We start from the raw sequence: 15487 nt of genomic DNA on the forward strand, positions 1-15487 counted from the left end.
ATGTGGTTGGGTTTCTTTTATTTTAATTCGTGAAGAGGGTTTTTTTTAATGTTGGGTCACATGGTTTCTTATGTTCCAGATTAAAAAGAGGGATTAAATGGATGTCCAAACTGAGATTCTTCAGACTAGCGTTTAATTTTTCAACATTTTTAACAACCAAGGATGTCTATATTATTAGGATTCAACAAAAAAAATAGTTTATAAATGTCAAGCGAAAGAAAAAAAATACATACATTTCAGCAGTCAAAACTACATATACACAGTGCAATGCAAAAAGGAGGACATCATACAGAAAAGCAGCCCAAATCCCCATGGAAACCTTCGGAGGGAGACAAATATCCTACAGGTAAAAGTAAAACTGGACACCTCCTTCACCTATGTTGCCCCAATAAACTTTTTTTTTTTGCTGTAATGTGATAAAATACAAAACCGTTTAATTGTTGTCAATACTTTAGCCTGCCGTCATTGACAAAACTCCATTGGGGCAAAAAAAAAAAAACCCAAAACAAACCTAAAGTTCTTTAAAATGTCATCCAAATAATTGCATTTGGCGACACCTAGTGGCGACACCTATTCGCCACTAGGAGCCGCACGAATTCAAGCTTCTGCTCCATCTGCCTACAAGTCCAGACAGGGGGCACTCATTACCCGACAGGCACTTTACCCGTGTTTTAAAGCAAGATGGCAGCTGTTGTTGAGAATGTTGTCAAACTGTAAGTACTGGACTTCCTTGCAGATTTTATACCTATAAAGGTGACGCTCACCTCAGTCACGTTATTCCGTCTGTATAGTTACTCATTCACCGACTATTTAGCCAGCTAGCTTGGGAGCATTCTGTTTTAGTTTGGTTAGCCAACGCTGTCGAAGCGTCGTGTCTGTCTTTTTACATCCTGGAATGGAAGTGGAAGTTAGCAGACACGCAACTTGTACTTTTCTACACACACGAGTCACTAATATGTGTTGAGAAACGTGCGTGAAGTTTCCTTGTGGTGTCGGTGTTGTTAATTGTTACGTCCTTGTGGTCAAACGGTCGACGCAGCTAGGCGGCTCGCACGCTAACAAGCTAAAGAGCCCAACGCTGTTTAGGACAACTGGCCGACTAGTTTTTTGATGAATGAAACACTGGCGGTGAAGTTTTTTTTTCTTTAATTTTGAAAGCTTAGACGTTTCTGCAGCTGTCACGCTTTAGATCAGATCACTGCAACTCTTTTTGAGGTGTAAAGTTTATTGCTTTGATGAGGCGTGTGCGTGAGCTCAAACGTTCCTCCATTTCCGCTGTCTCCCTCATGATGCAGCGGTGCAGCCTGAACCCTGGTTAATGTTAGACTCTAATTACAAGCCTTTAACTGAGATTACACACACAACATACCGACACATGTCCTCAAATAACCTCGGCAATGCTTTGAAAATATGTAAAACGTGCTTTGATAACTTTTTTAATGTATGTTTGTATTCACCAGTTCCTGTCAAACTTTCCATACACTTATAAGCATGCATTTTTTGATCGATTTTAAGCTTTTAAGCAGTAATTTAAACAGTTGTTTTTGAAAGATGGAATACGTTTACAACTTAAAGCTTGAATAAACTTTAGAAACAAGAATTAGGTGCATGCATTTTAATAAACTGTGGATTAACCTATACATACAAGTTATAATTTATTAATCACTCCCAAGGGTTTTCCCAGAAAACTTAATAAGCCTGCTGGTTGGGTGCCAGGGCAGTCATTCATCCAGCAGCCTGTCATGTTTTTGAGTTAATAAATGTTTAAAGTTGGCAGGAAATTTGAAAATATCACTTGATGATTATGTGTCATTGAAACATTGGAGATTAATACCTGAACACCAACTATAAAGTCTTAAAAAATGCAAACATTTTAAAAAGACTTGAATAAATAAGCAATGCTTAGCCTGGTGGGGGTGCAAGTAAAGCCTGGTGGCCCACCAGGCTTATAATACACTGGGAGAAACCCTGAATCCCGATTAGTAACATTTTGTTTAGTCCCCTTTAACAAGTGGCAGAGAAATCAAATGACATAACATATTTTTGGCTACATATATTATCTCTTTTCTTGCAATTATTTTAGAGTGTATTTAAATGGCATGGTTTTCCTCTGCATGCTTAACTAACGCATTTTCAATAAGGTTGCAGTCAGGACTGTTTCTAAAGATAAAACATTGTTTGGAATGTTTTATCCATTCCAGGCATTTTAGTTTTGTCTTTACGATCATTGTCCAGTTGGAAGAACCGGGTCCTAATTTTAATGTTAATTTGAATTAAGGGTAAACTTCTGTATTTATTATACCATTCATCTTGTGCAACATTCCAGTAGCACTGGAAGTAGAACAAGACTATCAGGTTGAGGTAAGTGTCCTTACTTCGTATCCAAACTTCATTTTTGTCATTTTAGCATAATAACGCAAACATTTTTCTCCAGAAGAAAGCACCACATTTAATTCAAGCTTGAATATATCAAGCATTTCTGTCTGGAAACTATACTCCCAGTTTTCATGTTGATGTTAAATTGCCCTTTCTGTAGATTATGGTGCTGTTGTCACTTCCTGTTCACGTTATACTTAAGCCTTTGTCATTTTGTGGTTGTTCTTTGTCGTCCTAGCAAATCTGTCATTGAGAGTGACAGTTTGGATCCCGTGGCTGAAACAAAGTTGGGTGTACCAATTGTACATTGATCAAAAATGTTCTGAAATGGGTAAAGTTAGCTTAGATTAAACTGTTTCTGGTCTGACCATGACAACATCCTCAAAGCAAAGTCTTTGCAGGAAAACCAACCGATTAAAATGAGCTCTACCAAGTCTGATAAGAACAATGGTCAAATGGTCAAAGGATAATGCTAGAAGCTTTATCAAAAACAAAAACTAAGAGACTTTTATCCACAATAGAACTTTATTATATTAATAGAAACGATACGTCGTATGTAAATCTATGACAGAGACACATAGTAAATGGTTACATTTGACTCATTTCACAAGTCGCATTCTTCAGCACCAGATTTATTAGGAAGTAAATACAGATGTGCAGTTTAAATGTTGAGCTCATGACTCAGTTTTCTGAACTGAGCAGTGACATTCTCTTACTGGAAACTTTTTTTTTGTATGATTGATATTCAAATAAATACTACTGTCAGCGTTTTCCACTCAAGAGCTGCTGGGTACGGTTAAGGTCTGTGTTTAACTGGAGTAACTTTAAGGAAGTAGACTCGACCGCTGAAATACCGGTAGCTGGGTAGTGGCCAGTCTCTTGCCCAACTGCAGCTCAGTTCCTGCAGTGGAAGAAAACTTTTTGGCTAGTTTGTGTTGCAGATCCAACTTTTTACTCTGCTTGTAATTCTTCTACAAAGTAGGAAGTGTGGATTAAAAACCCAGCTCTCTGTTATTTAGACTTCACTAATGCTTGACATTGTCAGAGCTTGTTTAAGTTAATTTAAGTAATAAATCCAGACTGAGTCGTAACTATAGCTGTATATTTCTAATGTTTTTCCTTGATTTTACCTTTTATCCATATTTTGTTAGGAGTCAGTCAGTGAGTTCCCCTTTAAGTGTGTTCGTAAATAACCTGGTCTGACTTTGTCGACCTTGGAGTCTTGATTGAGGCCCAGCTGCTGCGGCCGGCCTGTCACTGTGATCACTTTAAATAATGTCACCAACTGTTTCTCACTGCCACTGTAAAAACATGCTTGTGCAGCAGTGAGACGAGCCTCAGGAAACACTGATGAGGCTGAACCCTTACCCACACACACACATTTTTTTTATTAGAAATGACTCATGGTACCAAATCGCTGTTGGACTTTTTCTTATGAATTTAATATTTCAACTTCTTGCAACTTCTTGTTTTGCTCAGATTGGGAGAGCAGTACTACAGAGATGCCTTGGAGCAGTGTCACAACTACAACGCCAGGCTGTGCGCTGAGAGGAGCGTTCGGATGCCGTTCCTGGACTCTCAGACCGGCGTGGCTCAGAGCAACTGCTACATCTGGATGGAAAAGAGACACCGGGGCCCTGGTAATAATCCAGATTTGCTCTCTTAGAGATTTTACAGAGCTTAGCACAACCAGACCGAAGTCGAACTGTCGACACGCAGTCAGGTGGTTTTTGGATGTTCGTTTTCACACAGACACACCGAGCCGGTCTCCCTCTGCAGCAGGATCCTGGTGTTTTCCGCTTAAACAAACACACCCACAAAATTCAGACCAAACACACAATGGCTTCCAATGGAGAGGGGGTGAAATGTTAGATTATCGTCACACAGATGCAACAATGAGAACCAATTTCAAAAGTCCATTCTGAGCCATTAAACCCTTTGTAAGAAGCAGAAATCTAAGGAGATGTAAACACTTTGCAGAAGCATTCCTACCTGCTCATTTACACATTTAATCTCCTAACAACCACAAATTTGTATTTGAGCATTTTGTATGGATTTCATTATGTGCAGAGGTCAACAGCTCAGGGTCGAGAATCAGTTGACGTCGTAACTACTAGTTGTTGCTACAGTTGTGGCTTTCATGGAAGAAAGATGTAAACATGTTAAGAGGTTCTCTCGGCAACATTATTCTGTAGAAATACTTTTGTTCAGCAAGGACAAGAAAGCTGATCAGAGAGATGTACGCCCAAAAAACTTGTAACCCTTTTGAGCTGCAGTTATATCATTTTGTGGCTATAAAGTAAGAAAATAAGAAGCTTAAGGGGTGTAAATACTTTTGCCAGGCGCTGTAGCTGGGTTAGCATCTGGTGTTGCCAGCTTTAATTTCCTTCTGAATGCTACAAAGAGACAACTTCAACACACCAAGATCAGATATGGCATCTTCCATTAGGAAGGAAGCCGCTGCTGAGTCATTTAGTCTGAGTGCCTCCATCAGCCTGCCGAGCGTCCATCGATCTGGACGGGTCAGTGACGTGCTCTCCTCTCCTCAGGCATGGCTCCGGGTCAGCTCTACACGTACCCAGCCAGGAGGTGGAGGAAGAAACGGAGATCTCATCCTCCAGAAGACCCGCGCCTCATCTTCCCTCCTGTCAAGTCAGGTACCACGGCAACGAGCTCGACTTGCTCTCAATTTAATTAGGTTTTCAGCAACATGTCTGGTAAAACTGCAGGATATCTCACTTCATTTATGATGGAAAAAAATGACTTTCATGTTGAAGCATCAAAGCAAAGTATTAAGTTTCGATCTGTTTTTTACTCTTAGAATTAGATTTGGGGTTGAAGAAGGACGTCCTGCTGTCGTCGGATGGCAGCAGCTTGGAGGCCTTGCTGAAGGGGGAACCTCTGGACAAACGGACCCCGGCGGATATCCGGGGGTCAGAAGAAGACTCCAATCAGAGCGACTACACCGGCAGCCTGAACTCCTCCACCCGGATTAGAAAGGTTCCTGCTCTCACTGCCGACATCTCATTTACTGCCGACATTAAATGAGATGTTCAACCTGGACTTGTTATCCGCTCTATTTATCTTCCACCCTCCTCCTCTCTTCAACATAGAGAATCCTTGAGCCAGATGACTTCCTGGATGACCTGGACGACGAAGACTATGAGGAAGACACGCCTAAAAGAAGAGGCAAAGGGAAAGGGAAGGTAAAAATTGACTGTGTGTTTTTTCTTCATTTATCCGGACTTTGGGTTGACTCCAGCCTCGTCCGCAGGGTCGAGGAGTGGGTAGCGGCAGGAAGAAGCTGGACACGGCAGCGTTGGAGGACAGGGACAAACCCTACGCCTGTGACAGTGAGTCCTCATGCGACAGTAATCCCTTAACAAAGCTAAAGTTCTGCTGCTTCTTGTTGCTGTTCTGTTGGTTTCCTCCATGTCTTTCCTATCTTCAAATTGAGAATCTGTACCTCTTGAACTGTTTTTCTTGCCTCTATTGAAACGGTTTCGCTTTCCTTGCTGTTTCTGTTTCTCTGATCTTCTGTCTGTGGTCTCCTCTGATTCTCTTCTCTCTTCCAGACACTATCAAACAAAAGCACATTTCAAAACCTTCTGAAAGAGGTAGATTTCTCTTCATCACTTCTTTCTCTCGTTGTCTGTTACTGAGTAGATGTATGTATTTTTATGTACTGTCACTGTTCTTCTTTTTCTGGAAGGAGGATTTTTTTCTTTTGCTTGCAGTTTCTCTTGGCCAAAAACATAGACTCTCGTATCCAAATGTAATGAACCAGATTTTGAAGGTTTCAGTAACTCTCAGCTTAAGTTTAGTTCTTGAAGATGAGTGTCAGTAAATTTTCCAGCTAAACTTCTTAGTTAATGCATGAGGTTTGGTTTTTGTCCGTGTTTTTGTTTGCACCCTTCTGAACATTCACTCATTTCACATTCTATTTTTTGTAAAGGCCTTTGCTTTGATATCGAGTCAGTTTGATGTTTGCATGACCTTTTCAGTCTGTTCAGCCACCGTCTACAGTCACATGGTTTGATGTGCTTATTTAGATCTTCAGACTCTCACCCAAGATGCTTATTTTGGCTGACAGATGATGAAATGTGGTGGTTAGCATTTTGAGGAAATAAAAAAGCAGAGCTTGGTGCGGCGGTGAAAGGAGAAGTGTAGTCTTTGACTTGTTACACACATCACATAACAACCCCACCCTCCCAGAGTGGCAGCTTCACACGGATTTATCTTTGTACTGTTTTCAAGATGGGGATGCCTGGTATCACATAATCTCCTTTAATCTCAGTGGTTTACAGAGCACATGAAAACCAAGGGATTATTGTTGGAGGGGGTGGGGGTTTCATCTCAGTTGTAAAGGTCTTACTTGGAATTATGCCAACCAATCATTTATGATTAAGATTGATGCTTACTGTGAAGCTGAAGAGCTGAATAATTTCATAGTTTTAACTGCATCTTTTAGTTGTTTACTAAACCTAAATAGTGACCGTACCCTGCAAACATAATCATGACACCTGAACTTTTTCACTATTTGTCTCACTATAACTACAAACTTTAGTTTGTAGTTATAGTGTGGGATTTCACATAATAAGCACCACAAAAAGTGGAGCACAACTCTGGAGTGGAAGGAAAATGCATAATTTTATTTATTTATTTTTTTAGTAAAAATCTAAAAAGTGTGGCATGCATTTTGTCCTCGCCCCCTCCTCCTTTGTACGTTGATACTCACAGAAGTCACCCAATTAATAAATAGTCCATCTGTGTATTAATCAACATTTGCCATAATGCAGCCAAAAGGCTTGTGGTAGCTCTGGAGGAGCTGCAGAGATTCCCAGTTCAAGAAGGAGAATCTGTCAACACTCCTGCCTTCAGTCATGCATTGGACATGCGTATGTTTTGTGGAAGAATAGAAAGAACGCTATTAAAAGTTCCCATCTGTTACGTTTTTGCCCCTTACAAGTGAAACAAAGCACTCAGTCAGCTGAGATCAAAACGTGTCAATTGTGTGTGGTGGTAAGCGAGCCTACAATCACCCTGAGCACAACCTCACTATAGTAGAAATATGTAGGTGGCAGCATCATGCTGGGTGGCTGCATTTTATTAGCAGAGACCTGATAGTCTGCCAGGATTGACGAAATACATTCAGGAAAAAACATCAAGTTGGATAACAATCCTAAAAACAGGCAGAGCTCCAGAGAATTGAGTCAGATTAGAGCTAAATCTTATAATTTATAGCAATGCATGAAAACTGGTGTTCACAAACTCTCTCCATCAAATCTAACCAGGCTGGAGCCTTTTATTACAAAGAATGAAAGGCATAAATTTCAGTCCCTGGACATGCAATGCTGTTAGAAATATACCCTGACAGATTTACGGCTGTAATTTCAGTGAAAAATGGTTCAACCAAGTTCTGGCTCAGAATACAAATGCATGACGCACTTGTCAGATTTTTTTTTTTTTTTTTAGAAACTAGATAGTATGAATACTTTACAAAGCAACATTTAAAAAAAAAAAAATTAGCAGAACGTGTCATCTGTATTTTCCCATTCCTACTTCTTTGACTTCAGCTTGTAATGCTGTTCCTATTTTAATATTCATTATAAAAAACATTGAAACTTTGTGGGTTAAAAGTGATTTCCTGTTTGTCTCACACATCATCACTTCTCCCCACATGAACCGTCTAACAGAGACTTCTCTCAAACCACCGCAGCCTTAATATGTGGAAAGCTCTTTATTCTTCAGAAACACAGCAGGTCTTTTATTTCAGCGAGAGAGTAATAAAATAAATCGCTTTGGTTAGAGCCTCACCTTTCACTGCGGTTTTTTTACTGCACATATTTGTGCTTTTTCTTCTTCTTTTTGAAAATATGTTTTCCTATTTTGGTGTCAGTCTGTGGGAAGCGCTACAAGAACCGCCCAGGCCTGAGCTACCACTACGCCCACTCCCACCTGGCGGAGGAGGAGGGCGAGGAGAAGGACGACCTGGAGATGAACGAGCCGACCCTCCCGCTGCCCGAGGAGCCAAAAAGTAAGAAACGAGCACCAGAGACTTTCTGTGTAACTATGCAGGCATCTCTGGTAACTAATAACTATTTTCTTATTCCCTTAAGCAGCTCCCAAAAAAGGCCCAGATGGTATTGCATTACCTAATAATTACTGCGATTTCTGCTTGGGAGACTCCAAAACCAATCACAAGACGGGCCAATCAGAAGAGCTGGTGTCCTGCTCGGATTGTGGACGCTCTGGTACGTCCTTGAGGTTTTTGAAAGAGGCATGCATACTGCACACATAGACCTGTTCACTAATCTGTGAGAATGTTTCTGTTACTGTGTGTGGTGAACACAGGCCACCCCTCCTGCCTGCAGTTTACTCCTGTAATGATGGCTGCTGTGAAGACGTATCGCTGGCAGTGCATAGAGTGCAAATGCTGCAACATGTGCGGTACCTCTGAAAATGATGTGAGTCTCTAATATTAGTATGGAGTTGGGCTCTGAAATGCAGGAATTGCTCAGCAGAACTGCCCAGTTTTAAGTGATCCACCAATTACTTTAACAGGGTAGCAGCCCAGGCTGTGGAGGCCCCAGAACTGTTTAGTTTATTATTTTGGCAATTATTAATTCTTTTTAGCCTACATCTCCTGTTTTTATTATGCAGCTTTGATTAGGAACCTTTTAGAAAAGGATATAATAAACAAACATTTTTTGTGGACAAAGCCTAAAAGTTTTTACTAGTTTGTTGTAAAGGAAACTTCTACAGGTGGGGCACCTTCCTCCTGTATCAGACTCTGTACTTGGCTATACTTGCAGCCAAACTAATTATCAATATATATTTTTTAAAGAATCATGCAACATATTTTCTACTGATGTTTGCATCATTTAGAATTGTTTACATGCACACATTCAGGTTTATGTGCAGTAATTGGTGTGAATTAATGGGAATTCAGCAGTCTGATTAAGTTTTCAGAGAAATATTAATCAGAATGTTTGGTATTTAAGCTGGATTACAGACTTTAATGTAAGGGCCAAAGAAGTTCTCTAAGAAAGTTCATGAGTTCTGATTGTGTTTCTTCAAGGATCAGCTTCTCTTCTGTGATGACTGCGATAGAGGCTATCACATGTACTGTCTCAACCCGCCGATGTCTGAGCCTCCAGAAGGTAACTTCATTAATGACACACTGTTTTGGACAATGAGCATCTTTTATCAAAAACTGTGTGCCCAAATCTTCACAAATCAAGTTTAATTCAGAATGGATGGGAGAGTCTGTATCAGGACAGCTTTATCGCAGTCGGCCATTGATAAATGTTGATATATTGATAAAAACGGAAACCATTTACCCACAACGCCCTTTTATTTTGTTGTTTTTCCCCACTCTTCTTAGAATTTATAAATGGAAAAAAAGGGGGAAAAAAACACATTTCTCATAGAGGAAGACAGTTTGAAGAGCACATAAGGAATCTTAACTATTTAACTTTATCAAAGTACTGGATAAGATTCTGTCTCCATTTGTCAGAGCCATGCTGCCCCTGAATATTTACATTGACTAGTCATGAGACGTCAAACTAACTCTTGGATTTGTCGCGGTTTTCTCTCTGGCGCATTAAAAATGCTTCAGTAAGGATTACTATATTATAAGCCTGGTGGGCCACCAGGCTTTACTTGTGCCTCCACCAGGCTAAGCATTGCTTATTTAAGTTTTTTTTTATTCTTTATGTTTGCATATTTTAAGACTTTATAGTTGGTGTTCAGATATTAATCCTCCAATTTTCCAATAACACATAATCATGAAGTGAAATTTTCAAATTTCCTGTCAACTTTAAACATTTTTTAACTCAGAAACTTGGCGGGTCGCTGGATGAATTACTCTTATCGCCCCAACCACCGGGCTTAGCAGGTTTTCTGGGGGAAACCTTGAAGTTTTTGGTAGAAAAAGAGAGAAAAGGGAAATAAGATAAATTATACAAATGGAAATTATTGAGTTTGTTTTAATTTACCATGCGGTTAAATGATTTATTGCTTATTGCGACAGGCCTCTATACATATACATACATATATATATGTATATATATATATATACGCACTGCTAAGTAATTTTGATACCTTATAGACCTTTTTAAAAAATCTTTTTCAACAGAATGTGATTTATAAACAGTTAAACATTTTTACTAAATGCGTTTTGTTGCTAAAAGTTTTCACTCCCCCATCAAATACTTGACTGTGGGTGTTTCAGCATCAGCCCCTAGCCACGCCTGCTGCTTCGTGAAACAAAGCATATCTGCATATCAGTGAACTTCATCCTGGTTCAATAAATCCAACTGTAAAATTTTTTCACTATTCCACAGTAAAGTAGAGGATTTTTGTAACAAAGTTATAAATAAATTGGGACGATCAGAATCTCCTTGAAGTGGTGACTTCATGTGACCTTCAGATTTGTTCAGAAATGGTGCCTGGAATGGGTTTTTATAGCTGAGCAGCCACATTAAACCCTGACATCACCACGTGTTCTGTAATGTATGGGAAGAAATGAGTTATTAAAGCAGGTTTTCTGTAGAAACAAATCCTGCTGCTCTGTGTACACTGTCTGGTTTTGGTCGAGCCCAGAAGTCGGCCTCAGCCAGTATAAGGAACTCTTAATGCTCCAGCATACAAAAACATTTTAGTACGGTCCAAAATTCCCATAAATATCCTCGTAAACCTTCTCTAGAGACTGTAAACCGTTATTATTTTTTTATGTGGCAGCAGATTTTATTATAAATGTCCCACTTTTTGTCCTAGAACACAAAATGACGTTCCAATAAATAAAGAAATAGACATATTTATTCCCTGATTACATATTTCAAAATGGATACTATTATTAGCATTCATCCTCATCATGCAAAGCAAATATTCAATGTCTTTCTGAAATTAACTCCTTAAATGCCACTTTTTGTTTAAATCTTGACTTCAAAATGCCTGAAAACGTTTCCTTCCTATGAATGCAAAACGATTCATATTGTTTTGTTTGTCGAATAACAACACCATAATAATTTGAAAAAGAAATTGCGATGTATTTTACTTTATATCTGTGGTATTGATTTTAGGATGCCACACCTTTGTTTTTCACAACATATATGAACAAATTAGCGCCACCTGCTGGTCTCTTACAGTCAGTAATCCTTGAAAATATTGAGAAAACATTGATTTATACTGCAATGGGCAATATATTTAAAAATATAGATTATAAATGGGATTTGGTAGCACAGATTTCTGTCCAGATCTGTCTTGCAAATGAGAGCTGGACCTCAATATGGTTTTAGCCAGAGAACTACAGATGTTAAATGAAAAATTAAAACCTTTGGCCCAAATACAATCCTGTGGTGATCTTGTTGCATCATCAGAAAAAGACAAACATTAAAGCTATGCACTAGGACTGGGGCAGCAAAATAAAGTCCAACACTTTCTTGAACATCATTTTGATAAACAAGTCGTTGACTCTCCTTGGTAAAGCTGATAAAACGCCACCAGACTCATCGGAGTATCAACTTTTAAACATTTCTCAACACGTCTTTCTCTGTCGTCATTCAGGGAGCTGGAGCTGCCATTTATGTCTGGACCTTCTGAAAGACAAGGCGTCCATATACCAGAATCAGAACGCACCTACGTCGTGATGGCCGCGCCGTCACCCAACCGTCCTGCAGCATTACGGTGAACCCCTCAAGGTACACAATGACCTCCTCCCTCCCCTTCACCGGGTGTCGGTGTGGGGGGTGGAGTGTGCTCTGGAAACGCCTGATCAGACTGGCCTCAATTAGCACCAGATTATGACTGTTACACAGTTCCGGCCTTAGATCCAGTCTAGTGGGTTTTTATTTTCATCCACTCGCCACATTTAGCCAGTTTGGCATCGTTTGTTTCAGAGACGCGTCATAAACGGCCAAACTTCCACTTTGCGTTCAGCTTTTATACCTAAAGTTGCTAAAGCTTCGTCTCTGTCCTGTAATGTACTGATTTTATGGAGTTTAAAAAGCTTGATCATAGTGAAAGACAAGTACATTTTATACTATTTATATATTTCTATGGTAAAGATTATTATGTATGTAAAGCTTTGGGAAAAAAGGAATGATTGTGTTTAATATTAGCTGTCATATTAGGAGAAAGGCCACAACCACATGATTTTTGAGGCACTGCTAAATGTTTTGATCCACCTGATGCGGTCAAAGGGATTTACTTCGACAGCAAAGGGTTCAACGTCTTCACAATAAAAACAAACAGGAAGTATAAATAGAATCCCTCTGATGTTTATCAGCGTGGCTCCACAGGCTGCACCGCTTCAAAGATGGCAGGTTGGACCTTTATCTCTCGGGTCAATCTTGGCATGGCGTTGGCTTATCGAGCTGCACTCGTCGTCACGGTGACGCACTGATGTGCATGCTTCACATTGTCATAATTTTGTGATTTGGTGACTTATTTCAAAACTTTTTCCACCTTTTGTGACATATTTTGTACTATTTAAAAAACAAATCTGTTTCGAAAGGTTAAAGAGTAAAAATAGTAGCAATAACTTGTCTGCATGAATGCACACCCTTTGACCTTTTGCTCCAGTTTTAATATCAAATTTTGTGTGTACATCGAACATCAGTTAAGTCTGAATTTGGTCTAAACGACCGCTAAGCTTTTTCTTACAAAGAAAATGACCTACCTCCATGTGGGAGAATGTTTTGGTCTGATGAGTCACGTTTCTAAAAGGAAGGTTTGGACCAAACACTGAGGATTCTTAGAAAATTACAATCTCATAAACACCAGTTCCATTTTGACCACAGACCTTCTGATGTCTGATTAATGGCTTCCTCTCAATCTCATATATTTGGAGAATGTTTGGCAAGTCAAGATGTCTTTACTCCTACTGAAGAAGTCTGAAGGTTTTAGATCAAATGGTATTTAGTTGCAGAGTGTGCAAACTGTTGTAACCAGGTTTTCTAAATTCAGTTGAACTCTGCAGGATTCCCGTCACATTTAGAGGGGAAAATGTTCGTGGTCTCATATTTTAATGTCACAAAAACCTGTCATTGTGACTAGGCTGTGTTAACACTGCAGCCTGAAGTGACCCAATTCCGATTTCCTTTTTTTTTTTTTGCGCTGTAATGCGACCTGTATCTGATCTTTTCATGACAGTCTGAACAATAAAAGTCTGATGTTTTTAGAGCGCCACCCAGGCCGATACGTATCCGATTCAAATGTGACCTAACGTCCAGGACGCATTCATCTGACTTGTGTCACTGATACTCGACAAACGTCACTACTTGGGCGTCCTGATACGCCCAAGTGGGAAGACAAACAGCAACCATGTTAATATGCTGCTCTGGTCAGACAACAACTTCAAATGTGTAAGCTATGCTCCACCGTTAGCATCCATGTTTACTACCGCAAACACTGAGAACGCCAACGCTATTGCGCCCTCTACTGTGCATGCAGGGCACTTTTAGATCGTTTGCCGTTCACATTGGAGATCACATACAGGTCACACATATTTGGAAGTGTGAACGGCCATGGCAAAAAAAAAAAAAAAATCCTGAATAGAGAAAAAATCGGAATTGGGTCATTCCGGGCTGCAGTGTGAACGCAGCCTAGGTTGTGTAAATTTTCGGGAGCCACTGTCTTGTCTGTCCTTAACTACGGGACTGCACCTGAGGACTGCACCAAACATACCCAGAATGCCATGCTCCGGTTATAATCATGACAAAATCTAAACCCTGTTGTTGTCAGCTGCCTAATAAAGGGAATATCGCTGTGTTCTAGCAGTTTGCTCATCATTTGCCACATCTGGTGCCGAATGTTGAGGTTGTTTGGACGCTGGGAGGACAGGGACTTGTAGCAGCCAGCTTGACGGATAATGTGCGATACTGTAACTTTTTCCTAGCAGAAGATGTTATCACACAAACTGTTTCGCCCCAGATATGTAAGCGGTTCTATATTGTAGAGGAGTTGTGTATGGTTAGTCCCGGAGAGGCTGCTGTTCTTGTCTTAGTTTTTCTAAATGTGGCTGAAAAGCAGAAGCAGTTCCTTTACCTCAAACAGAATCAGTATTTAAAGAATCGAACCGTGATGTAGATAAGTCAGAAGAGTCAAAGTAACGGTGATAACAGCTGCAGGTTCTGCGTTATTATTCAGCTGCATGTTCACTTCATATAGTCGTCTCAGAGCTAAGTCGGTACACGTGTCTGGGGAAGCGGTGTAAAATAATGTAATCATGTTATCATGTCTTTTCAATAGCCAACTAACAATAACTAAAGCATTACACCAGTATGATTTGGTTTACTTTCCTATAACTTACTGCTTTATCTATAGAGTGGTTAGTAAACTGTTTATCTGCTCTTCTTGTGTCCATCATCAGTGATGTTTAGGATTCAGTTATTTTTTTTTGTTAATCCTGTGATCCAGATCTCAGCTGAAGCCTCTTTCTTCCAAAGCTCAAAGCAAAACTTCTTGTGATTACAATGAAGAGACGAGGAAACTCGCATTAATGGGGACATTTCTCACCTTATTTTATTTCGCATTACAACCGCTATGTAATTATTGTTATTATTAGATTATGCTTCTGTTTTTGCATTGGGAGAGAATTGTTTGTTACATAATATTTAAATCAAAATCATAGGTTTACAGATTAGGGGAATTTTCTTTGGGTGGACTTTTATTTGAATTGTGATGGAATGTTTTATTGTAAAAAAAAATAAATAAATACTGAGCTCTATAATCTGGTGTCTTTTATTTTCCTGTAGTAGTTAAATTATTTAAAAACGGAAACTGTTGTTTTATTGGCTTTACAAAACAAATATTACTAGAGATGCACCAATCAGATATTTGTGGCTGATTTCCAGCGTTTGGACAACTTAGACCTGCTAATACAATTTAAAATAATTTGGTAAGTTTGAATTTTTCTCTACAAATATAAAACTTTTACATTTTTTACATTTGTCTGTCTAGACATGACACCTATATAGGGTCACTAATACGTTAGCAGCACTATTGGCATTAAAAGCGATAAGCAATATTTCAAATTAAAAAAAAAAATCCAGCTACTATTAAAATATATTAAAGATATTATCCCTCTGAGCAACAAAACAATCTA

The 15487-nt window shown here is 39.4% G+C and overlaps 1 protein-coding gene across 5 annotated transcripts; it reads left to right on the forward strand.

Moving 5' to 3' along the window:
- Window positions 1–603: 603 nt before the first annotated feature.
- Window positions 604–15112, forward strand: dpf2 (double PHD fingers 2). Of its 5 annotated transcripts, none has more exons than XM_032575986.1 (12): window positions 604–713; window positions 3856–4016; window positions 4926–5033; window positions 5198–5376; window positions 5490–5582; window positions 5651–5729; window positions 5952–5993; window positions 8276–8413; window positions 8496–8630; window positions 8731–8843; window positions 9458–9539; window positions 11947–15112. In XM_032575986.1, the coding sequence occupies exons 1-12, from the start codon at window positions 682–684 to the stop codon at window positions 12027–12029; spliced, it is 1245 nt and encodes a 414-aa protein (XP_032431877.1). In that variant the 5' UTR covers window positions 604–681; the 3' UTR covers window positions 12030–15112. The 5 variants fall into 5 exon arrangements, with proteins under 5 accessions (XP_032431877.1, XP_032431879.1, XP_032431878.1 ...); XM_032575988.1 differs by having other exon boundaries at window positions 9464–9539; XM_032575987.1 differs by having other exon boundaries at window positions 8499–8630.
- The last annotated feature ends 375 nt before the right edge of the window (window positions 15113–15487 follow it).

The sequence above is a fragment of the Xiphophorus hellerii genome, chromosome 11 (genome assembly GCF_003331165.1).
Source record: "Xiphophorus hellerii strain 12219 chromosome 11, Xiphophorus_hellerii-4.1, whole genome shotgun sequence".
Classification (NCBI taxonomy): domain Eukaryota; kingdom Metazoa; phylum Chordata; class Actinopteri; order Cyprinodontiformes; family Poeciliidae; genus Xiphophorus; species Xiphophorus hellerii.

Excerpts from the sequence above, each read along its gene's own strand:
- dpf2 (XM_032575986.1), top strand. The coding sequence starts at position 682 with ATGGCAGCTGTTGTTGAGAATGTTGTCAAACT. Across the intron at positions 4,017-4,925 it reads AAAGAGACACCGGGGCCCTG|GCATGGCTCCGGGTCAGCTC; the intron begins GTAATAATCCAG and ends TCCTCTCCTCAG. Across the intron at positions 5,994-8,275 it reads TTCAAAACCTTCTGAAAGAG|TCTGTGGGAAGCGCTACAAG; the intron begins GTAGATTTCTCT and ends TTTTGGTGTCAG.